Source organism: Bos taurus, chromosome 6 (assembly GCF_002263795.3).
Source record: "Bos taurus isolate L1 Dominette 01449 registration number 42190680 breed Hereford chromosome 6, ARS-UCD2.0, whole genome shotgun sequence".
NCBI classification, from domain to species: Eukaryota; Metazoa; Chordata; class Mammalia; order Artiodactyla; family Bovidae; genus Bos; species Bos taurus.
Window position 1 is genome coordinate 34,654,737 of NC_037333.1, and position 26,661 is coordinate 34,681,397.

General features: G+C 38.4%; 1 protein-coding gene and 1 long non-coding RNA gene across 2 annotated transcripts in view; one reads left to right on the top strand and one right to left on the bottom strand.

The window, feature by feature from the left end:
• Window positions 1-360: 360 nt before the first annotated feature.
• MMRN1 (multimerin 1) overlaps window positions 361-26,661 on the bottom strand; it is a 112,226-nt gene continuing 85,925 nt past the window's right edge. The window contains exon 8 of the mRNA NM_001102500.1: window positions 361-580. Within this exon, the coding sequence (NP_001095970.1) occupies window positions 570-580 (11 nt within the window). The 3' untranslated portion in view covers window positions 361-569. The remainder of the gene's footprint in view (window positions 581-26,661) is intronic.
• On the top strand, window positions 1,989-5,726 carry LOC132345485 (uncharacterized). Its single transcript, XR_009494837.1, has 2 exons — window positions 1,989-2,494; window positions 5,416-5,726. It is a non-coding gene; the product is annotated as an uncharacterized lncRNA (long non-coding RNA).

Genomic DNA, 26,661 nt, shown 5'->3' on the forward strand with positions numbered 1-26,661 from the left:
AAAAATTTGAGAATAGATTTGATTTGCTAATTGTAATTCCAGAAATAAATTGCAAAGAAAATCAAAGACAAACTGCAACACAAGTCTATCCCATTTATTCAAGCCAATAGGTGTGGAAGTGATGTAATGGGTCCTGTTACCATTGGATTAGAGACTGAATCTGAATATATGCTTTCAGGCATACAGATGTAATGATATATATACCACATATAGTGGCTTTAGTTTTGTTTTTGTTTTTCCTATCCAAAGTGGCAAAAGAAAATTTTTGGATTTTGCCTTGCCAATGCTTCCCAAAGTCTCAAGTCAAAAAAAAAGAAAAAGTTTCTTAAAGTCACAAAATAGTAGGTAATAGTTGAGGCATTTTGAGTTTCACCAAATATTTGTTTATTGTTTAGATGACAAATAGCTTTGAGAATTTCCCTGAGGACCTGTTCACTCTCATCCTCCATACAGCTCGATGCAAATGAAATTTGGGATTGCTGAGTCTTCTATCCTTTCCTACTAAATTCAGCGACAGCCCAAGTCCACCACAGCACCTTTGTCCACAATGCTTGGCAAACAGCAGAGTCTCAAATGTGTACTAAAAGAAAAAAAAAATGTACAATATCATTTAACCATGGTAATTTAACTAAGTTCAATCACTCAGTTGTGTCTGACTCTTTGTAATCCCATGGACTGCAGCACACCATGCTTCCCTGTTCATCACCAACTCCTGGAGCTTGCTCAAACTCATGTCCATAGAATCAGTGATACCATTCAACCATCTCATCCTCTGTCATCCCCTTCTCTTTCTGCCTTAAATTTTTCCCAGCATCAGGGTCTTTCCCAGCATCAGAGAGAGGTAGACACTCCAGATTGGTAGGTGGCAAATTTAATAAGTAAGCAGCAAACTTACATGTGAGGCTTGTCTTGGTTGGCACAAGATGAGCAGACTGCCATGCCCTCTGGCTTGAATCATAAAAGTTTATATAGAGGCCTTAGTAGGGTTCAGTCATGTGTACTGTCCAGATAGTCTCAACAGCATCCTCTGTCATCCCCTTCTCTTTCTGCCTTAAATTTTTCCCAGCATCAGGGTCTTTTCTGATGAGTCAGCTCTTTGCATCAGGTAGCCAAAGTATTGGAGCTTCAGCTTCAGCATCAATCCTTCTAATGAATGTTCAGGACTGATTTCCTTTAGGATTGACTGGTTTCATCTCCCTGCAGTCCAAGGAACTCTCAAGAGTTCTCCAACACCACAGTTCAAAAGCATCATGTTACTCTTACAAGTACTTTTATTTGTGTTTTACTTTTACATGTTACTCTTACAAGTACTTTTAAAAGTTACTCTAACAAGTCCCATGTTAACCATGTTACTCTTCCATATTTCCTAATCCCTACATTGTTGCTGAATGATTTTTAAATTCTTGGCACATTAAAGAGCCAATCTTGTGTGGCATGTTTTAGCTGTTGCTAGACATATGCATAGCTTTCTGTGTATTAAACTTTTCATTTTTAGAGTTACGTTATTTTAAAAATTCTATATATTTAAAAAAGATAAACCTGCAGACTCAGAAAATGCTAAATAGTGTAGTGATTTCTTCTTTATATTGATAAAAATTAACTGGATAACTTTATTGGGAAAAAATTCCATGCTGAGAAGTAAATGATCTTTTCTTTGCATTAATTAACTGTTGCTATTTCAGGCTTAAGATAAAGGAAATTTATTTTAAAAAAGAAATTTATTTAGGTAAGCAATCTGCAGGTCAGTGAGAAAGAACCTATTGTCCTTTGAAGAGCATGTTTCTTCAGGTTTCTCCCATTAAAAGGGTAAAAGAGCATTGAAATTGTATAAATAATGCTAATCAATATTTAATGAGTGATTGACTAAATGCCAGATGTGGACCTACCGTGACCAAAACCAAGGAAATATCTTTCAATGATTTTCACAGTCAATGTCTTTGGCAAATCGTTTTTCAAATAGGTTGTTAAGATATCCCTGGTTTTCATAATAAGGCATTTATCTTCTGCTTCTATATTTAGTTAGGAAGTAAGATTCTTTAGACTTTTAATCAATGAGCCAAAAACTGTGTCTCATGGAAATACAACATTGTGTACTTCAAAACTGCTGAAAGCACAAAGATAATTTAAACCCTACTGTGCCACTATGCCATCCCTGGGTCAGTAAGATCCCCTGGAGGATGCAATGGCAACCCACTCCAGGATTCTTGCCTGGGAAATCCCATAGGCAGAAGAGCCTGAGGAGCTATGTCTATGAGGTCTCAAAAAGTCAGATATGACTTAGGCATTAAACAACAACTCTTATTATTACCAGGTTTATGAGCTAAGTTGCTTTAGTCATGTCCAACTCTTTGTGACTCATTGGACTGCAGCCTGCCAGGCTCCTCTGTCCATGGGATTCTCCAGGCAAGAATACTGGAGTGGGTTGCCATGCCCTCCTCCAGGGGATATTCCTGACCCAGTGATTGAACCCACATCTCTTATGTCTCCTGCACTGGTAGGCAGATTCTTTACCACTAGATACTGCAAAGAGATTACAATTGAATTTTCACTCTTAAATATTGGAATTGGGTTATTCTCCATACTTCTGTTATCCTGGAAAAGCTTTTTAAGTCTTTCTATACTCTTATATTCTCCATCTCTCCCAAACATTTTCATCTTACTCATTACATATTCTTACCTAGTAGGGGAGTGTAGCAGTCTGGATTGGCTGGAAAGCAGACTCGGAGATGCAATATTGGTCCATAAAGTTTATTAGAGAGTGGTTTCCTGATTAATGACTATGGGAAGAAAAGGGAGGATAGCGGGATTGAGCAGAGGGAGAGGTTGGGTGGCAACGCAGCTGGGACAAAGACTTCAGCTCAGTCAGTCAGCTGGTCTGCACAGAGGCTGAGATGGCCTGTCAATGGTCTTGAGGTTAAGTGAGGGGCCAAGGCCTTTATACAACTACACAGAAAAACCATTAGCCCTGGGCTGCTCTGGCCAAGCAGACTGTCTTCACCTGAGCCAATTCCAGGGCTCAAAGAGACAACATTACCAGCGGCCGGGGGAGAAGGAATAAAATACAAATAAAAATCTGCCATTTATCAAGTATCTGCTGTGTACTAGGTCTTCAGCAAGGTGTCTCAGATCCTCACACAAAGCTAGATGCTAGATAGTCCAGTTTTACACAGCAGAGCCCAAGGTTAAAGGGGTTATGTCACTTGACCGAGGCTATAGAACTAAGATTCAAATCCAGGATGATCTGGCTACAGGCCCATGTTTTCTCGGTTGCTGAGAAAATTTGAAACTTTCTCATCAATCCTAATAAACAGAAATGATCAATCTGTTTCAGCAAAATCCTATGGTATAGGTTTTGTATTATTTCCAAAATCCTGTATAGAATATAAAATATCATCAAGTGAAGAAACAAAAAGAGAAAGAACAAAAGGATTCTCATAGTACCATTAGTATGTTGGGCTAAGGTGTTTTCAATGACTGAGTAAGAAGAATGTTATTGTCCTGCTTATTATTTGAATTTGTTATAAAATGTGTGCTCAGGTTAGTAAATTATAACCTGTCCATTCTATTATCTGATTCCAATACCATAATATTTCATCAGCGATTATCCATATTATTTTGTTGACCTTGAGAGAGATATCTGAACTCATGGGCCAATCTCATATTTGTAATCACCAAAAAAGAAAATATGTTTTTACATGTGGACCAAACAAGCAGCATCCTTCTCCTAATGATGCCTGAATCAGATCTATGCTTAGTTCTATTATATCTTAAATTTATAGATGTCAGAAATACTTTATTTTTAACATATCTGTTAATGGCTATCATAGAAATAAATTTATTTTGTGTGACTAATCATACTCCATAGCTATAACTACTACATATATTTGTTGTGAATCATGGAGAGGTTTTATGCAAACAGATTGCTAAAGAATAAATCTGTATGGTATGTAAATATAAGATATATTTAAATTCTAAGTAATTAATGGTGAAATTTCTATGATTAGAGGATATATCCTTTTAAATTATTTTAACATTCTTGTCCAAATAGGCATTTTTAATAGTTACTTGGTGCTTATTGTGCAAACTTTTTTGATTCTTATGGGTTCATCACCACCTCCACTTTAGTACAACTATCCAATATTTTTCTATCCACTCTTCAAAGAACTACTTGGTCACTTTTTTTCTATGTCTCTGGACTTTGTGTCTTTGTGACTTTATCTTCTCTGTTCTGCAACTCATAAAAATTAGTTAATAAATGTAACACTAGAATAGCTTTCTACCACAAATGCAGCTTTGGTGTCTTCATCAAAGGTTGTTATTGAACAGTTTAGAGAGCAGATATTTACCAGTCAAATCAAGGACTGTCCCATGTAGGTTCTAGCATCACAAAAGCATGACTCTCCGATTACCCAAAGTCTGGTCTCAAATATGCTTTCCTTCTAGGCAGGTTTTCTGTAACAGATCCTGTACTCACAGGACTATCCCTTGTACAGAAGCAAGCACAAAGGCACTTTGTCTTCCTCTTGAACAGGATTCAAGGCGACAGCCTTGGTTTCTTTGCTTGTGGGTTCCCCAAGCTGTTCAGCATGACAGGAGGAAGCAGAATGTGTCTGTTTTCCTCCCACCTGTCACAGCACTGTGAGTCAAGTGGGAGCAAACTGTTGGGGGCCTTCATCCCACTTCTGAAGTCCAGCTTACAACTCTTAACAAGAATCTTTAAAGAAGCAGGCTTTTTAGTTATATTTGTGTGGTTTACTTGGTGCTATTTCCTGGTAAGTACATCATACAGTAAAGGCACATTATTATGTCTCAGAGGGAAGGACTCATTTAGAAAATATCAATACATACAAATTAATATGGTTGCACAGGTTAGAAGAGAAAATAATGCTATTTTCCTTATGTTTTACATATGTAAATTTCCTGTATAGCATATCTTTCTTGCAGAACCAACAAATACTGATGGAGCTCTTATACAAGTAAACAAGTGATGATGAGACTAATACCCCAAGCTTCCCATTGGGAGAGTGTGTTTTATCAGTGAACTATAGTCTCTAGGAATTATTGTTTTGTTTGTGTGCCACTGTGTTTCCTTGTTTATTTCTGCTCCATTAGGCTTTATATTCTCTATCCTTCCAATTTATTTGGCAAAAAATTGCCAAATTCTATGTTTGCCCCTTTGTCATTTTCTGAATTTATGTTTGTTTGATATTTAGTCTTCATTGTTCATCACGTGGTGCAGTTTTTTTTAACATTTCTTTTAATTCTGAGTACATACTATTTAATGTTTCTCTCCTAGGCTCAAGGTTTTATATTCTTTCAACACTTCTAAGTTTTAAAGATTCTATTCTGTGTTTAGTCACTTCCATCTTTTATTTCCCTCTTTTCTCATTCTTGCTTTTGGGTTTCCATTCCTAGATTGTGATCCTGCTGGGCGACCGCCTGTTACAAAACACAGTGCAGGTATCTCCTGGGAACAGCCTGTCAAAACTGTCTACTTGGCGATCGTTTACAATGCTTGGCAGGTGGTGTGTGACTGATCACTGCTTGAGCAGAAATGTATTAAACTGATATGTGGCCACATTAGCATCACCTAAACAACTGATTCTAGATGATAAAGTAGCCATGGAGCAGAAAAATGGAATTATGTGAGCAAAAAGCAAAATTATCAGTGAAATCACATAAAATAATGGTCAAATGTCAAAAAATAGATCAAAATATTCATGTTTTATTGTTCTGAGACTTACATTTTCTTGTGCTATGAAATAATTTGGTGTTCATATGTGAAATAGCATATCATATAGACATACATGTTCTGTGATTTTTTTTTTAATGTTTCCTAATTTGTGTCTTTGTATTTTTGTTCCTTATTCACTTCCAATCTAGGTCAGTATAACAGACCTAGATGTTTTACACCAAAAGCATTTAGTAGAGAAGGAAACATACAGCATTATGATAATGGAGTGGGAACTGATTAAAAAAAAAAAAAACGGCCAGGAATGTTACCTGGGATCCTAATGAATCCTGGCATTCCATTTAAAGAAAACAGTTCCCAACAGTATAATGATATGGTATTCTACATCTGGGTCCTCAATAAAGTCAGAAACTCTTCTTTAATATATGTTGGATAAAGAGGAGCAAGAAAATGAATTTTGGAAAAATATCAAAGGAACTAGATTAAAAAGAAAATCCTTTATTGAAAAATGTATTGTCGGGTTAAACCAATAATTATATTTAATTACAAAAATGTTTGATTAAAAGACAACCAAATGAAAAATAACAGTTATTGGTGAGGATATGGAGAAATTGGAACACTCATATTTTGCTGGGGGAATGTAAAATTGTGCAGTCACTATGATAAACAGTTTGGCAGCTTCTCAAAAAATTTAAAAATAGAATTACCATATCACCCAGCAATTTTATTACTAGGTATATGCCCTGGAAAACAGAAAACAAGTACCCAAGGAAATACTTGTAAATGAATGTGCATAGCAGCATTGTTTACAATAGCTAAACGTAGAAGCAGTCTGAAATGTTCATCAACAGATAAATGTATATATACCATGTGGTGTATACATGCAAAGGAACACGTTTAGTAATAAAAAGGAATAAAGTACTGATATATGTTACAGCATGGATGAATCTCGAAAATATTATTCTAAGTGAAATAAGTTGTACGGAAGAAATCACATTTTTGCATGATACCATTTATATGAAATATTCAAAATAGATAAATCCATGGATTCAGAAAGCAAATTGGTGGTTGCTAGGGGCTGAGGAGAGCAGAAAATGAGAAGTGATTTCTTAGTGAGCATGGAGGGTCTTTTTGAGATGATGAAACTGTTTTGAAATGGTGTACAGATTGGAGTTACACAAAATTGTAAATGTAGTACATGCTATTGAATTGGTCACTTTAAACTAGTTAAGTTTATGTTACGTGAATCTTACCTTAATTAAAAAAAAGAATCAAATAATTATTTTTTTTAAATCCAAGAGAAAGGTAAAATTTTTTCTGACAATGCCAGGAAATACATATTGTTCCAAAAGCTTAATAATCATCTTGCATTTGAACAAATAGGTGAAATTATAGTTTTACATCTTATCTTGAAATTGTATTCATCATTAACTTATTTGACAAATATTCATAGAGTGCCTAGTATAGTCTAGTTATATTTTACTTTCTTTTGGTTCATCCTTCTGGGTAAATTTTCTTTTTTAATGCAAGGTTGTATTATGAATTTTTATTTTATTCTTTATAAATAAAAAGAAATAATTACATGTCTATTTTTGTGTAGTCTTTTCATATAGTCTTAGACTTTAAGGGTAATTGTCAAAGAACAATTTACTTAGAAGATGAATAAAGTAGGAACTAGAATCCAGCCCAATATTTCTGTTGTCCTCACTCCCTCCCTCTCTTTTTCTCTTTCTTGCTTCCATTTTATTTCAAAATTACTAAGTCAAATGTATGAGAATATACCTATCACCTAAGTGATAGGTATAGAAGTTTAAAATATTTTTTGATATGTTATATAACATAGTTGAAAATAGTTGTGTGTATATTTTAAAAGTGTTCCTTTTTTTTCTATCCTTAGAATACCAATGGTTTTCTAATTCACTTTGGAGCAGAATTCTGGTTTTAAATTTAATCTCATGTAGAAGCTCAATATAGAAAACAGATAGAAATGGAGTTGATCTATTTTAAGCTGCCTCTGCTTTGCCCTTTTGCAAGTGGCCTCTGACCTTGGAACACAGTTTGAAAACCACTACTTCAACCAGTTCAATATATTTAATGACATTTCTTGTTCCCCTATTTCTATATAATTTGTTGGGCAAGTTACTACAAGAATGGAACAAATTGCTCATTTTCAGTGATACATGGACTCAGGGATTCCTCCAGAATACATTTAGTAAATTACTTCTAGTGAGGTAAATTGTACTTTTAACCTGAAAGAGATCATGAATTCAGAAGAAAAAGCAACCTACATCTCATTCCATTCTTTTTATTACGTTCTGCTCATTCTGTACAGTTTGGGTTTTTTAAAGGTGTTTTTTTTTCTTTTGGATTGTTATTATTTGCTAATTTTTTGTTTGTTTCTTATTCCCAACAGACTATGTCGGGGATCACATATTATTGGTCCTCCTCTCTAATTTTTCATAATTAACCTTTCAAATCATCTGCCAGCTACATCTTCATCTAAGCACAGATGATTTTAAAACTCATTCTTGGGGAATGATCTGACAAAGCATAGTTATTACAGCAGGAAAAGGCAGGGACTGCATTCATTGATCTAATTACAGCCACCAGGAAGAATTCATTCTAGCAAGATCTCCATAGGGGCTGTAAATAAGTGAAAGTTGCTCAGTCCTGTCCAAATCTTTGCAACTCTATGGACTATACAGTTCATAGAATTGTCGAGGCCAGAATACTGAAGTGGGTAGCCTTTCCCTTCTCCAGGGGATCTTCCCAACCCAGGGATCGAACCCAGGTCTTTCACACTGCAAGTGAATTCTTTACCAGCTGAGCCACAAGAGAAGACCATAGGGGCTGGAGGAAGACAAAAACTGAGTTCATTGTAGCCACTTACATGCTAATACATTAGGTGTTCTATCAAGCAGCTATGTACTAATTAGGAATTCAGAAGCTGACCAATGTTTATTCTGATGGGGTCCCAAGACATCTATCTCCTGCAAGTAGCAGAGACTGCTACTGTTTCCAAAACTTTGTAGATGCCAAAATTACAAATGACATTACTTGCTGCCTCACTATGCTATGGTTCAGTCATAAATAATATTATACAATGTCAGTTCAGTCACTCAGTCGTGTCCAACTCTTTGCCACCCCATGAATTTCAGCTCGCCAGGCCTCCCTGTCCATCACCAACTCCTGGAGTTCACTCAAATTCATGTCCATCGTGTTGGTGATGCCATCCAGCCATCTCATCCTCTGTCATCCCCTTCTCCTCCTGACCCCAATCCCTCCCAGCATCAGAGTCTTCTCCAATGAGTCAACTCTGCATGAGGTGGCCAAAGTACTGGAGTTTCAGCTTCAGCATCATTCCTTCCAAAGAACACCCAGGATTGATCTCCTTTAGAATGGACTGGTTGGATCTCCTTGCAGTCCAAGGGACTCTCAAGAGTCTTCTCCAACACCACAGTTCAAAAGCATCAATTCTTCAGCACTCAGCTTTCTTCATAGTCCAACTCTCACATCCATACATGACTACTGGAAAAACCATAGCCTTGACTAGATGGACCTTTGTTGGCAAAGTAATGTCTCTGCTTTTGAATATGCCGTCTAGGTTGGTCATAACTTTCTTTCCAAGGAGTAAGCATCTTTTAATTTCATGGCTGCAATCACCATCTGCAGTGACTTTAGAGCCCAAAAAAATAAAGTCTGACACTGTTTCCACTGTTTCCTCATCTATTTCCCATGATGTGATAGGACCAGATGCCATGATCTTCGTTTTCTGAATGTTGAGCTTTAAGCCAATTTTTTCACTCTCCACTTTCACTTTCATCAAGAGGCTTTTTAGTTCCTCTTCACTTTCTGCCATAAGGGTGGTGTCAGGCAGCAGAAGAGGGGGATACATATCATGGAGGATAACACAGATATGAGCTTTTCAGAAGTATTAGCCAAAGTAGTGTGCTACTAGTGGGAGTTCTGCCTCCCCACTCTATTTCTTCTCACCCCCACTAGCAACACACTACTTTGGCTAATACTTCTGAAAAGCTCATATCTATGTTATCCTCCATGATGTTTATCCCCCTCTTCTGCTGCCAAGCTTCTTTCTTGCCAATACTCATAACAACCCTATCCTCTCATCTTTTTGCTGCATTCATTTGGAAAATGACAACCCTAAATCAACATAATCCCACCTTTCTTTTCCCATTCAGGAGATACTGAATGTTCACAACTACATAAACTAATACTATAGCAAATTCATGGTGTCTAATCTTGATAGAGCAGACTCCCGTTGTTGACTACCAGTGATTCTATGAGTAATTCTGTAAATATTTCAGTTCAGTTCAGTCGCTTAGCCATGTCTGACTCTTTGAGACCCCATGGAATGCAGCATGTCAGGCCTCCCTGTCCACCACCAACTCCCGGAGTTTACTCAAATTCATGCCCATTGAGTTGGTGATGCCATCCAACCATCTCATCCTCTGTCGTCCCCTTCTCCTTTTGCCTGCAATCTTTCCCAGCATCAGGGTCCTTTCCAATGAGTCAGTTCTTCACATCAGGTAGCCAAAGTATTGGAGTTTCAGCTACAGCATCAGTCCTTCCAATGAATATTCAGGACTGATTTCCTTTAGGATGGACTGGTTGGATCTCCTTGCAGTCCAAGGGACTCTCAAGAGTCTTCTCCAAAACTACAATTCCAAAGCATCAATTCTTCAATGCTCAGCTTTCTTTATAGTCCAACTCTAACATCCCATACATGACTATTGGAAAAACCATAGCCTTGACTAGACTGACCTTTGTTGGCAAAGTAATGTCTCTGCTTTTAAATATACTATCTAGATTGGTCATAACTTTCCTTCCAAGGAGTAAGTGTCTTTTACTTTCATGGCTGCAATCACCATCTGCAGTGATTTTGGAGCCCCCCAAAATAAAGTCTGACACTGTTTCTCCTGTTTCCCCATCTATTTCCCATGACATGATGGGACCAGATGCCATGACCTTTGTTTTCTGAATGTTGAGTTTTAAGCCAACTTTTTCATTCACTTTCATCAAGAGGCTCTTTTGTGGTGTCATCTGCATCGGTAAATGTTTATCAAGTCTCTATTGTGTACCAGGAGTTATTCTATGCTCTGGTCAGGTAGCTGTCATGAAAACAGAAGCAGTCCGGTAGCTGTCATGAGAACATAAGCAGGTCCCTTCCTTCATGACACATTCCAGTTGAAGAGATAGAATATAAATAAGTGAACCAAAAATAAAAGGAGGTTTCCGCTATTGCTGAGTGCAATAAACGTGGTCACCAGGATGATAGGATAGAGGTAGAGGTATATGAAGTGTGCCCTTGTTGGTTATGGTCAAGGAGGGCCTCTGTCTTAGAGGAGATAGCATTGAGTTGAGCCAGACAAGCAAAGAACACAGAGAAGACATCTCTAGAGCAAATAACTAGATTTGTAATAGATGCTAAGTCACTTCAGTCGTGTCTGACTCTGTGCGACCCCATAGACGGCAGCCCACCAGGCTCCCCCGTCCCTGGGATTATACAGGCAAGAACACTGGAGTGGGTTGCCATTTCCTTCTCCAGTGCATGAAAGTGAAAAGTGAAAGTGAAGTCGCTCAGTCGTGTCCAGCTCTTAGCGACCCCATGGACTGCAGCCTAACAGGCTCCTCCATCCACGGGATTTTCCAAGCAAAACCAGGACTTTAAAACCAAGGAAATGAGGCCAATGAGTTTGGAGTAGAATGTATAACAGCAAGCTGAGTGAGCAGGAGTGATCACACAGGGTTTGTAATCAATGAGAATATTATTCTGAGTACAAGGGAAAGCTTTTTAAAGGGTTTAAATAAAATTTTTTCTGTCAGAGGAAGAGTTTACCAATAAGCAAAAGGTGAATGCCAGAATGAACCATGTGGTACTGAATTAAATAGGAATCAGCAAGAACTAATTGCAAATATCTGTCTGCAAATAGGTAGATCAGTTCAGTTCAGTTCAGTCGCTCAGTCGTGTCCGACTCTTTGCAACCCCATGAATCGAAGCTCGCCAGGCCTCCCTGTCCATCACCAACTCCCAGAGTTCACTCAGACTCATGTCCATCGAGTCAGTGATGCCATCCAGCCATCTCATCCTCTGGTGTCCCCTTCTCCTCCTGCCCCCAATCCCTCCCAGCATCAGAGTCTTTTCCAATGAGTCAACCCTTCGCATGAGGTGGCCAAAGTACTGGAGTTTCAGCTTTTGCATCATTCCTTCCAAAGAAATCCCAGGCCTGATCTCCTTCAGAATGGACTGGATCTCCTTGCCGTCCAACGGACTCTCAAGAGTCTTCTCCAACACCACAGTTCAAAAGCATCAATTCTTCGGCGCTCAGCCTTCTTCAATAGGTAGATAAATAAACATAATTGTATGTGCGTGAGTAAAGGTTCAGTGTACATACATATATTATCTAGCTCCAAGCAATGAGATGGTCTAGAAGCAGTGACTCTTTCCAAAGAGTACACTCAGTGTTAGGATTTGGGTTTTAAATATATTCTCCAAGAAGAGAACCAGAACTCCTTGGAGAAACTGTGATTCTAGTGCTGTGTTGAAAAAAATTCAAGGGAAGCCTAGAGCATCTCATTGTGCCAGCATCAAATTGTGCCAATTTGTGTGTTTTACAAACATGCTAAAAGAAGGGGAAAAAAAAGTTTGGGTCAGATTGAAAAGACATAAGATTCAGTCTGAAAGAGTTCCTGATGGCCATATCTGGACCTATTGGGGCAATAATGTAATCAACTATGGTAGTGGATTAAAATCTGTAAGATTATTAACCACTATGGGGGCAATCTGGTTTTGAGGCTTTTTATGGCTGACCTGTGTTTGATGCTGATTTTCACTCTTGGAAGTTTCTGTGAGGACTTGCATAATGTACTTTTTTTTTTGCATGAGTGATATATGACTTAATGAGCTGTTGTTGCATCCCCTCCCCACATCTATCCTTTTACTTCTATGGTTCCTTGTCTTAGGCAGTCACACTCTTGCGGAAGGTTCCTTTCAAGATGACTCTGGATCAGAGAAAATATTAATCCTGAGCTCCCTTGCATGCCTACAGATGTAGTTTCTGGTTTTGTTTCCAATAGAGTCACCTCTGTTAACTCTAAGATCAGAAATGCCAGCTGTCTGTAATAGTTCACTTAAAACTTTTCCAGATGTGGATAACATTGACTTAGTAACTCCCTGAAACTCAGAGCAGTACAAGTCAAACTCTCTGAGTAGTCCTCCTGACTACCATCTCGATTTGCTCATGGTGAAAAATAAATAGTCTGATCCCCTCTTTTGTTGACAGAAAAGGGAAAGGAATAAAAAAAATGCTGCAATACTTCACCAGCTTTCCTCAAAGAAACTCTCTCTCTCCCGTTCATTCAACTTCAGACATTGAGAACTCACAGAGGGAATAGCATAGGAAGAGGTATTGGCTAAGTGTGCAAAATGGATTTTTGATCACCTGCTTTATATGTCCTGCATAGATGCCCAGCACATCACTATGAAATGTGAAAATACTTGCAACCTGTGTGTTAGTCCATAAACTATCAACAAATTCTCAAGCTTTTGGGTTCCTAGTATCTTTAAGACCCCCAAAGTCCTGTTTACTTCTTATTTTTAAAAATATTTTTATTTGCACACAGGATAATCAAACCATTGTGGCCTATGAGATCTGTAGTTGTGGCATGTGGGATCTAGTTCCCCAACCAAGGATCAAACCCAGGCTCCCTGAATTGGGAGTGCAAAGTCTTAGCCACTGGACCACCCTGTTTTCTTATTTTCACATAAGGATAAACTTGTCTAATAAGAACTCATTTCTGTTCTCCACAATTCAGAATTGAATAACTTTCCAAAAAATTCTGTGGACTTCAGTAGAAGACCTTACCTTATTAGAAAAATGAAATCCAAGAGAAATTACTTCAATTTTGCCAACTCATCTACTTTTATCCATCCCTTCTTTTCATGGAGTGTCCAAATTAATGATTAAATAAATCCATACCTAGACACATAGTGAATATTCAGAACACTTCTGGAAAAAGAGGAATATCTATAAGAATCCAGAGAGGAAGAGAAAACCAAAAAATAGAGGGCCACTAATAAAGAATGATGGGTCAAAACAATTTTGAATTTCTCCATGCTCACACAGAAAGCTAACAGGGACATGGATAGTATGCTAAGATAGCTGAAGGAAATTGCTTTAAATCGAGAATCTTAAATCAAACCACACTGCAATCAAGGATAGAATAAAGATATTTAGTCATGTAGAGTAGCAAAGAATTATGTCCCTTGTAAACTTTCTATGAAAGCTGGAGAAGTTGATTCTTTCAAACGAGAGGCAAAAACTAGACACAGAAAAACACTGAATAGATTCTTTTTGGAAAGACATGAAAAGAATCCCCACAATGAGGGTACAAAGAGTCCTTGTATGACAGCTGTGCATCAGGCCAAGAGGGCAATGAGACTAGAGTGGAGCAAAAAAGTGAAATTGACATAATGACTCAGAAATCTGATCATTTAGGAGAAGACATTTAAATATTTGGCAAACGGTTTGGGATTGAATTAGTGAAGAGTATAGAGAAAACTAAGCAAACAAACAAGATGATTAACTCTAGAGAAAACTCATTAGTGACTAGCATTTGCATAATCATCATAATGTAAACAAAAATATTAATCTAATCAACATACGACATAGCTATATTGGGAGGGTTAGTGGTGGGATGGTTGTGTATTGGTGGGGCTCATCTTCCACAGTAGCAAGTGATCGAATGATTCCTAAAACTGAAATATCAAGAAATAAGACTACCGATATCACTGCCTATGAAAAGGAGAAATGTGTGAAAGACATCCAGGGGATTGCTTTGTTACCAACCTTATGCACTTATTTCTTTTTAAAACTTCTGCACATGTAAAAATGTTAATTAAACACAGTAAAAACAAAACATTATCAAAGGCAGGTTCCTTACCTTAAGTATATCTGTTACATTGGCTAACTTTTTCAGGTTCCAGGGGTTGTGTTCAGGAGAGAGGGGCATCATTTGGCTGACCACAAGTTCTCAGAGAGCATTAAATGTAACTCTTATTGTTGATGAGGGAAAAGATGCAGAGTTGAAATGACCTACTCAGACTTATCTAATAACAGGGCTGAAGCCAAACACAAGCCCCTTGCTGCAGAGGTCTCAAACTCAATTAGAAACAGAATGCCACTTTTTGTCTGATTTTGTATAGGCAAACTGGAGATCCATGAATTACAGAAACCAGGGATCAAAAATTCAAAAAGAAGCCATGAAATTTTTGGTTTTATTTGGATGATAACCCTAAAACTTATTTTTAATAGTTAAACATATAAACTTCTTATTTATAGTGCTAATTCAGAATTTTAAATATTTCATTAGATTAAGAATTGTGTCTTCAATTAATGTCTCTCAACTGGAATCACTTTCCCAAGGTTTCTGGAACTTTTTGTTCTTTTAAAGAAACAATGGTCAAAAACAGTGGTATAGATCAGTGTGTCAGCACATTAATCATTCAGATAATTAAACAATATTTCCCCTCACACCTGGAGAAATAGAAATAAACATTGTGTGGCCAAAATCCTTCTTGTTGAAAACAGCAGGGTCTTCCTATTTCCATACCATTTTTTTGCAATCATACCAGCACACTCTTTTCCATTTTGTTTGTATATTTGTTCCACACATAAGATTTCTGAGCCAACGGGAGGAAAAGAAGTTAAAAACAATGTCATGGCTGATTAAATCATAGCACAAAGTGTGTCGGAATAGTAAAATTGCTATTGTCAGTCATCACTGCACAGTCTTCTGCCCATCAATTCTATTAGGTGAATAACCATTTAACACAAGAGGAAAGCATTCAAATTCAAGTTGTTTATCTGACAATCACTCAAAGTTGTCACAAGGAGGGATGAAGAGATAATGTCAGCATATATTCAAAATAACTGGGTCAGTCCTAATGCTGTTGGGAACTTTTCATTTGCAAATATCTATTGAAGAAACTTTTTGGTTTATTAACATGTTCAGCCCCACAACATTTTGTCTCAAAGGTGAACTTAAATACCGTGTTCTGATTCCTATTTTATGATCTCGTTCTCAAGAATATACCCTAGGGGTATATTCTAACTCCTATTTTGGCTGCATGGGGCCTTCTGTTGTGGTGGGCTGATTACTCTGGGTGGTCTGGCAAGCATGGCTAGCCCCTGTCCCAGAGCCTGCCTTATGTGGAAGCTGCCAGTTGCTGGTTGTAGGTCACAAGGTGTCTAGTTGCAAAACCCCAAGGGGCCGCAGAGCTAGGGCTGGCTCACTGGTGGGCAGAGCCAGAGTCCTGGGGTTGGTGTTTACCTACTGGTGGGTGAAAGCAGGTCCTGGGGCTAGTGCTGGGCCACCAGTGGGCAGAGCTGCATCCTTGGGTCTGCTGCAGGCTTCAGAAGTCCCAAAGCTGGCACTGGACCACTTGTTGGTAGGGCCAGTTCCTGCCGCACTGGCTATAGGAGTTGGGGTGTCCTGAAGCTTGTGTTGACCTTTGGTGGGTGGGGCCAGCGCTCACCAGACCAAAGGCTGGTTCTGGTCTGCTGGTCGGTGGGCTGGTTCCTGTCACCACAGGCTATGGGGCTGTGGTTGTCCTGGGGCTGGTGTATGCCCTCTGGTTGGTGTGGCTGGTCCCAGAGTCTAGAGCAGGCTTACTAGTATGTGGGGCCAGGCTCCAGGGGACTCTGGAGGTGGTGCCTGTCCACTGGTGGGCAGAGCTGGGTGCTGGACTGGGCCCTCTGTTGGGCAACATCTTGTCCAGGGGAGGCTGTAGGCTCAGGGTTTGTTTGTTTTTTTTTTTTTGAGAAGCCTCTCTGCTGGTGGGGCCGGGGAAGGCTGTGTCCCTGCCCAGTTATTTGCTTTGCTTAGCCTGAAGTATCCCCATACTGGTGCCTGCAGGCTGGTAGGCAGGGGTGTGGCTGGGTCCTGAGACTAATAAACTGTAGGGAGGATTCCAAAACACTGCTTGCCAACACTAGTGTCTACCAGGGTAGAAGAAGCTCCCCAAAATGGCTGCCGCCAGTGTCTCCATCACAAGGGTGACTTCCAGTCACCTCCTGCCTCTCTGGGAGACTCTCCAAGATAAGCAGTTAGGTCTGACCCAGGGTCCTAACAAATTGCTGCTTCTGCCCTGGGTCCTGGAGCATGTAAGATTTTTGTGTGTGCCCTTAAAGGGTGGAATCTCTGTTTCCCACCGTCCTCTATGTCTCCCAAAAGTAAGCCAGGTGGCCTTCAAAGCCAAATGTTGTGGGGACCTATCTCCCTGGTGCAGAAAACCCAGGCTGGGGAGCCTGGATGTAGGACTCAAACCCCTGGTTTCTTGAGGAGCACCTCTGCAGCTGTAATTGTTATATTTGTGGGCCACCCACCCAGAGGTATTGGTCTGACTATAAGATGACTCAGCCTCTCTTCATCATCTCCTTGTGGTTCCCTCTTTATATCCTTAATTGTAGATCTTTTCTGGTAGGTTCTTGTGTTTTTCATAGATAATTATCCTATAAATAGTTTTCATTTTGGTATACCTTTGTGAGAAGAGGTGAGCTCATGGTCTTTCTCCTCTGCCATCTTGGGAACTCTCTCCAATCATTAATTTTAATATCAAAATATGCATTTTTTTCCTATTGTTACCAGGCTTATACAACCATTTTTAATGCTTGATTTTAATCATGAGATCAACAGTTGTATAAATTTAAACAGGGGTTTTTGAAAAACCTGGTTTCTTAAATAACATCAACCTTAAAATAATCTTCCAGTGCAGAAACCAAATAGAACTGATTCGCAATATTTCAATGAGAGTTATGTATTAATGTAGCAATAGACAAGACAGTGGATTTTGGAGTCAGACATGGTTCATGTTTTCCCTCTGACATCCAGTTCAGGTTAGTGAGTAGTCTAACGTTGCAGAGTCTCTCACTAACTTCTTACATAAAATTGGAATAATAATGTCTTGTGTGCTCAGTCATTCAGTTGTGTCCGACTCTTTGCAACCCTATGGACTATTGCCTACCAGGCTCCTCTCTCTGTGGGACTGTTCTGATAAGAATACTGGAGTGTGTTGTCATTTTCTACTCCAGGGGATCTTCCCAACCCAGGGATTGAACCTGCATCTCTTACACCTCCTGAATTGGCAGATGGATTCTTTACCACTAAGCTATTGGGGAAATTCTAGTAATGTCTTGCTGGTAAGCTAATTTTGAGTGTTAAATTGTTATTGCATGTAAGATGCATTGTAATATTATTTTAAGATACCACTTTTGTAAGATTTTAAAGAAGTAGAGTACTAAAATATTTGGAACCTATACTATAGTGGAATCCACTGAAGTGTCCTCCTATCACTAAACCATATGGATCAATATGTCCCAGTAACTATGGAGTATAAATACAATTTCTATGAAAGTGAGAATTATTCAGGTGATGGTCTGATCCTCACAGTTTTACTTAGCAAATGACACTCAGGTACTTAGTCAATTTTTAAATTGCTCTTTGAGACATGAAAAATAAACTCATATATCATCCATATAATAATGCCAACTGAAACTATACTTCAAAATGACGGTCTTTGAAGGAAAATTTAAATTAGATTCAGCAATTCTGGACTCACTTTTACTCAAGAATTAAATCTCATGGTTCTTAATGGTATCTTTAAAGTGAATCAGAAAAAGCTTGGCAATATTAACAATAAGGTACCATATGTGCTCCTCTCGGCTTCTGCCCCTGACCTTGGGCGTGGGATAGCTCATCGCCGCTGCCACCGCTGACCTCGGACGTGGGGTAGGTCCTCTCGGCCGCGCTTCTGCATGGTCCATCACAGCCGGCGACAAAGCCTTTGACTGTGTGGATCACAATAAACTGTGGAAAATTCTTCAAGAGATGGGAATACCAGACGGCCTGACCTGCCTCTTGAGAAACCTATATGCAGGTCAGGAAGCAACAGTTAGAACTGGACATGGAACAACAGACTGGTTCCAAATTGGAAAAGGAGTACGTCAAGGCTGTACATTGTCACCCTGCTTATTTAACTTCTATGCAGAGTACATCATGAGAAATGCTGGGCTGGAAGAAGCACAAGCTGGAATCAAGATTGCCAGGAGAAATATCAATCACTTCAGATATGTAGATGACACCACCCTTATGGCAGAAAGTGAAGAGGGACTAAAAAGCCTCTTAATGAAAGTGAAAGAGGAGAGTGAAAAAGTTGGCTTAAAGCTTAACATTCAGAAAACGAAGATCATGGCATCCGGTCCCATCACTTCATGGGAAATAGATGGGGAAACAGTGGAAATAGTGTCAGATTTTATTTTTCTGGGCTCCAAAATCACTGCAGATGGTGACTGCAGCCATGAAATTACAAGACGCTTACTCCTTGGAAGGAAAATTATGGCCAACCTAGATAGCATATTCAAAAGCAGAGACATTACTTTGCCAACAAAGGTCAGTCTAGTCAAGGCTATGGTTTTTCCAGTGGTCATGTATGGATGTGAGAGTTGGACTGTGGAGAGAGCTGAGCACTGAAGAATTGATGTTTTTGAACTGTGGTGTTGGAGAAGACTTGTGAATCCCTTGGACTGCAAGGAGATCCAACCAGTCCATCCTAAAGGAGATCAGTCCTGGGTGTTCATTTGGAAGGACTGATGTTGAAGGTGAAACTGCAGTACTTTGGCCACCTCATGCGAAGAGTTGACCCATTGGAAAAGGCCCTGATGCTGAGAGGGATTGGGGGCAGGAGGAGATGGGGATGACAGAGGATGAGATGACTGGATGGCGTCACAGACTCGATGGACACGAGTTTGGGTGAACTCCAGGAGTTGGTGATGGACAGGGAGGCCTGGCATGCTGCGATTCATGGGGTTGCAAAGAGTTGGACATGAATGAGTGACTGAACTGAACTGAACCATATATGCTTCATGAGCAAAGAAAAACCTTTATTTAAGAAAAAACATATGCTGTATAAGAATGTGAGAACTCATCATCAATGATGTCAAATACAATAGATGGGTCCAATAACGTGAAGGTTGACAGCATGCTGCTATCGGCATATGTGACCAAATGATTGGTACATTCTTCTGAAAGATGCAGCCACCATACTGTGGGAAGATCAAAACGCAGACAGAAATTTCTCATTAAGTTTGTTAGGTTGAAGGCAATTGTATAAGTGTGTTGTCAGCACTTTTTAAAATGCTGTTGACTAGAGAAGGCAAATTCCTTGGTAGCAAAGTAGAATTTTACTCCCCCACAAGCTATCTATTAAGAATGATCTCTGCATTCTATGTTTTTTTTCAGTTCACAGCTAGTGTTTTCCAGCATAGATGAAAACTTACAAAAATTTATTACAGACATGAATACGTATATTGACCTTAATATTATTTCTTCCAAAGGAATTCACCCCACTGGATCATTTATAGATAAGATATAGGTGATATACATGTAGATTTAGTGTTATCAAACTCTTAAAATTATATATAACAATATATAAGATAAATATTAATGTTATATATTAATTTATTATACATTACTGTATTATTATATATAGTAAAAACATACATGTATATGATTGCATAATAATTATATATAAATAACTATATACAACATGTATTAGTTTCCTAGGGCTGCCATAACAGAACTCTAGATTGAGAGACTTAAGCAACTGAAAATTTATTTCATCTGGATTTTGTAGTCTAAGGTCAAGATGCTCACGGGTTTGTATTCACAGGTTAAGGCCTCTCCTGAAGACTTGCACATGATCATCTTCAGCTGTGTCCTCACATGGTATTTCCTCAGTACAGGTGCTTTTCTTATTATAAGGACACCAGTCAGTGGATTAAAGAAAATGAAAGTGTTAGTCACTCAGTCATATTGACTCTTTGTGATGCCATGGACTGTAGCCCACTAGGCTCCTTTGTCCATGGAGTTTTCCAGGCAAGAAGACTGGAGTGGGTAGCCATTACCTTTTCCAGGGAGTCTTTCCGACCCAAGGATCAAACCCAGGTCTCCTGTACTGCACGCAAAGTCTTTATCTTCTGAGCCACTAGGGAAACCAGTGGTTAAGACCCACCCTAAAAACCTCATTTTAACTCTATTACTTCTTAAAGACCTTGTCTCCAAATACAATTACATTTTGAGATACTGAGGATCACGATTTCAATATATGAATTTTGAGGGAGACACAATTCAGTCCATAACAATACATTTTATATTAATTGTGTGTATAACCACAACATTAATAGAGTTTTATTATAGTTGCTAAGTTTTGCATAATTAAGTTCAGTGCTCCATTTTCATTTATAGAATATCTTAATGTGAAATGACTTGAGACTCATTTTAGGTCTCAGCTGCTACATCAGTGGAGAAAGATGCCTACAGTCCTGTCGAGTGATCCTTGAGTGACTCTTCCAAGGAAACTGGAAGTATTGAGGGGTGGGCATTGGCAATCTCAATGTCATAAACCTGCCGCCTCTGATAAGTCCTGTAAGGCAAAGCTTCTGAACATCCTTCCACATGGTATTTGTGTGCCTGGAGCACAGCATTCCCTTCTGGGTATGACATTCTAAAAGAGGCATGGACAAGTCATAGAAAGAATGTAGAAATTATTTTCTATATGATTTTACATGAAAGAACTAAACTAATGTGAAAATAAAATATATTTTATCTCAGTATTGGGAACAATATATGTGCCTTAAAATAGAATGGGCTTCTCATTATGTGATTAAGCCCCTGGCCAATAAAATATTCAGAGGCAGGAAAATCCCCAGACCACCCTCCATGAAATACTTCTCTCTTTCAATTTCTACTATTAATTGTAACTGGGTCTAACTTGTGCATATGTTGATAATTACTAATTTGTTTCCTCCCAGAGAAAAGAAACCTGCAGACAAGTAAAAAGCTTACATTTGAGAGCATCAGGGTTTCTGGAAGATCAAAGACTGTGGTATATAATGGGACAGTTATCATCTTATCCTCCTTCAGTTTTTCAATATTTTGAGGATTTTTAATTTGTAAAGTTAATTTAAAAACTTAAAACTCAACAAGAAAACTCCTTTTAGTGATTTTTTTGGTATGGAATAATTATGTTCTTCTCAATATGAAATCAAATATATGCTCAAGCATTATTTTTCTTTTTCAGAGAATTAACTGTGCAGTCCACTGTATTACTTAAGAACTATGATAGCTTATTATACAAATGGATTTTTTAGAATAATTGAAAAAATCTTGACACCCTCTTATTGTGTATCTTCTTTTTGTTGTCTCTTAACTCACGACAAATCAAATAACTAGACAATATTAACTGAAGACATTTTTATTCCCAATGATTTATTAAGGACTCTGCTTAGGCAGCTGCTCACCAAAAGAGAAGGCATAACAGAGCAGAAGATGGGGCATGGGGATTGAAGCAGTGACTGAATTACATTTCCCAGGGGGTTGTGCACTTTGTATAGGATCCTGAGTTCAGAAGTTAGGTTTAGTTTAAGCGAAACAGTTCTAGGAGGAAGGGAAATGAATTTGACCTTGCATTCCTGTCCTGAGAGCCATATTGCTATATCTAGCAAGTCACAGCAATAAGCATAAAGATAAGTGGAATTCTGAATTTCAGAAAATAATTTTCTATTATATCTTCCTCTATCTATGCTCTCATTTTAAGTAGCCAGGTTTCCCTGCCAAAAAATAGAATGATTGCTTTCCTAGTGGTTAATGGTACATGTGCATTTCAAAACAGGAGAGGAATCCAGAGTACAAAATTATTTTCTCTGGGTTTTTTTCAGAATTTCAGCTTATATGTGTATATGTGTATGACAAAAAAAAAAAAAGAAAGAAAACAACTATCTTCACCTTACTGCTTTTTTTCTCTCTTTGCCAAATCACCAGTCTGAGTCACTTAACTAGAGAACTGAGTCAGTCTCAATCTAGTTCTGTTCTCATCTTACTCCACCTAATTGCATTCACTGTCTATGGGGTTCCATTGTTTTTACAGACTTACTCTTTCATCAATGCTCCTTTGCTCTTTTAAGTGATCTACAACTATGATCTGCTTTTTATCTGTTAATATGTGGAAAACTTTTGACATCAAAAGTGTGGATTTTCCAGACCAAACAATTCTGCATTTCTCAGCTAGGTTCCTACACTAATTATGCCAATTATCTACCCAGAATTAATGTGGACCTGAAGGTTAAGGGATCAGTCTCGCCACCTTTAAATGCCAATCACAAGTAGTAAGTCACCCGTTCTCTTGTCTGGCTTGGCTACAAGTTGGGGTTTCTACAACTATCTTCTCAGTTTTAATAATTTGCTATAATGGTTCACAGAGTTCAGAGAAAATTCTACTTAATATGCTCAGTTTATTATAAAGGACACAAATGAAGAGCCAGATGAAGAGGTACATAGGATGAAATCTGGAAGCATCCCAAGTTGTAGGGGCTTCTGTTTCCATGACGTTTGGGGTACATCATCCTTCTGGCACTCAAATGCGTTCACTAACCCAGAAGTTGTCCGAATCCCTTTGTTTAACCGTTCTCCAAGTCAGGCTTCAGCAATATGTGAACCGTGAACTTGCAGATGTTCAAGCTGGTTTTAGAAAAGGCAGAGGAACCAGAGATCAAATTGCCAACATCCACTGGATCATCAAAAAAGCAAGAGAGTTCCAGAAAAACATCTATTTCTGCTCTATTGACTATGCCAAAACCTTTGACTATGTGGATCACAATAAACTGGGGAAAATTCTGAAAGAGATGGGAACACCAGACCACCTGACCTGCCTCTTGAGAAACCTGTATGCAGGTCAAGAAGCAACAGTTAGAACTGGACATGGAACAACAGACTGATTCCAAATAGGAAAAGAAGTACATCAAGGCTTTATATTGTCACCCTGCTTGTTTAACTTATATGTAGAGTACATCATGAGAAATGCTGGGCTGGAAGAAGCACAAGCTGAAGTCAAGATTGCCAGGAGAAATATCAATAACCTCAGATATGCAGATGACACCACCCTTATGGCAGAAAGTGAAGAGGAACTAAAAAGCCTCTTGATGTATAATAAAAAATAGATATTTTCTGAACTTCTGTTTGAGTAAATCATCACTAAATCAAGCATGCAGGAATCCATGTGGATAAAGTCTGTTATTTACCTGTACCATAGACTAGATATTTGAAAAGATTCAGGAGGGCAACAGACATAGGAAGAAATCATTTTAGCACTATTTGAATGTTTATGTTCTATATTAACTTACTCAAGAGATTCTTAATAAACTACTTCCTGTGAGAAGTATTTCAAGTGAGATTATTATAAAATATTAAAAGTTATAATAACCATAAAATATTTCAAGTGAGATTTTCTGAGAATCTCATTCAGTTCAGTTCAGTTCAGTTCAGTCGCTCAGTCGTGTCCGACTCTTTGCAACCCCATGAATCGCGGCACACCAGGCCTCCCTGTCCATCACAAACTGCTGGAGTTCACTCAGACTCAAGTCCATCGAGTCAGTGATGCCATCCAGCCATCTCATCCTCTGGCGTCCCCTTCTCCTCCTGCCCTCAATCCCTCCCAGCATCAGAGTCTTTTCCAGTGAGTCAACCCTTAGCATGAGGTGGCCAAAGTACTAGAGTTTCAGCTTCAGCATCATTCCTTCCAAAGAAATCCCAGGGCTGATCTCCTTCAGAATGGACTGGTTAGAGCTCCTTGCAGTCCAAGGGACTCTCAAGAGTCTTCTCCAACACCACAGTTCAAAAGCATCAATTCTTCGAATCTCATAATCTTTGTTTAAAGTGAAATCTCTTTGAGATTATAAATAAATGTTAGATAATGAATTGAAGTGTACATCTCTGGGCAACACTGTACTGATGCCAAAGAAGTTTTTATCATTTTTAAACTTTGAGATTATTTCAATTATTTTGCCTTTAAGTGAAATTACAGATACCATAGTGAATATTTCAAGAATATCACTTATGTGCTAATTAGTGTTCTCAGTGCTATAGGTCTATTAATTCCTACACCAATCCTGTGAGGTAAATAGTATTACTATGCTTTACAGAAGATGAAACTGAGCCCCAGAGAGGTTATTAACTAACCTAAGGTCACACAGCAAATGGCAGAGCCAGGTTTTGAGCCAAGCAATCTTATTTATAACCACTATGCATTCCAGTTCCTTCATAAAACCTTTTATTTAATTGCTCTGCTCTGCTTTTACTTTAGGATTTTTTCTAATGTTCTAGAACAGGGGAACATATTTTTAATCCAACATTTAAAAATTCTTACTTTAGATAAGTCAAAAAATTTTAGTGAAGCATTTACCACTACTGAACTAAACAATTCTGAGCAATATAAAATGATTTTCTTAAGCTTCATGCAATTTTGATGCATTAGAACAGTTCATGAAGTTCAATAGCTTTAATTTTTACATTTTATATGTGATCTGTCATTTTGACACTATGGTTAATATAATCTAAGAAGGTTGGAATACTACTACAGTAAAACTGATTTTAAAAAGCCAATTATCCAGCCTAAAACTGTATTTAACTATTTATACACTTGAAACTAACATTATATGGTGATTATATCTCAATTTTTAAAAATTTACTTATGTGAGAAATTCTTTTTCATTTTGGCATTTTTTCATATCCTTTTTATTTAAACATTTTTGTACACCCTTGCAAGGTTTGTGTCACTGTGACATAAAGAAAGGTGACAAATTAATACAGAATTTGAAATTCAACAAATAATTTTCTGTTACATTTTTTTCTTCACACGTCCTCATTTTCTGTTTTCCCCAAACACTGATGTATTACCTCAGGCTAAAGTTACATTTCATTTCAGAATTATTCAATCCAGTGTGCAAGGCTTGCTTTGTACTTATTTTTCCTTTCAGATTTTTAGTTTGTCACAAGATGAGTATACAAGTTTATTCTGGCAAAAGGGCATCTTTTGTCCTATCCATTTTCATAAGCTTACTCTCATTCTGTTTACTGCTTTTCATTTTCCTTGTTAAAAGTTGAATACAACAATAAGCAGTGGTTGAGAGCTTGCCATTTATCTCCTCCCCTTCTCTGGGCATTCCCCTTTACTCCTCATGATCTTCTTTCCAGCATCACAGTGCTAGCCCACCCTTTAGTGATTATTCCTAGGTGCTAACCATGGCTTCCAAGGTGGCACAGTGGTAAAAAGTATGTCTGCCAATACAGGAGACACAAGAGATGTGGGTTTGATCCTGGGGCCAGGAAGATCACTTGGAGTAAGAAATGGCAAGCCACTCCAGTACTTTTACCTGGAAAATTCCATGGACAAAGGAGCCTGGCAGACTACAGTCCAGGGGGGTGCAAAGAATCAGACAGGACTGAGTACACAGACACACAGCCATACAAGCATTGTCATAATTAATCTCAATGAAAATCTTAATAATAATGGGAACTGTTTTTATGTCTATTTGCAGATAAAGAAAATGAAGCACAAAAGAGTCCAATGCTCATGACGGAGTTTGAACTTAGTAATTTCTGCCTATAAAACCGGCCCCCCTAGTAGACAGCCTCTCCCATGAAATAGGTGTAACCTCTGGGATTGACTGATAGATAACTGATTTCAGGCCTTGTTATCAAAGAAACCTCTGACCATCTTGGGACCTAAATCTGTGCTTTATTTGGATTAGAAAATTTGATTTAAGGTAAATAAATAATAAAATTAGAAATTTTAGTTAGCAATATCAAATAGTCAAGGCTTCCCTAGTGGCTCAGTGGTAAAGAATTTGCCTGCAAGGCAAGAGCCACAGAAGACACAGGTTCAATTCCTGGGTTGGGACGATCCCCTGGAGAAGGAAATGGCAACCCATTCCGGTATTCTTGCCGGGAGAATCCCATGGACAGAGGAGCCTGGCAGGTTACAATCCATGGGGTGGCAAGAGTCAGACATGACTTAGCGACTAAATCACCACCAAGCTGTAGTTTACAAATGATTTTTA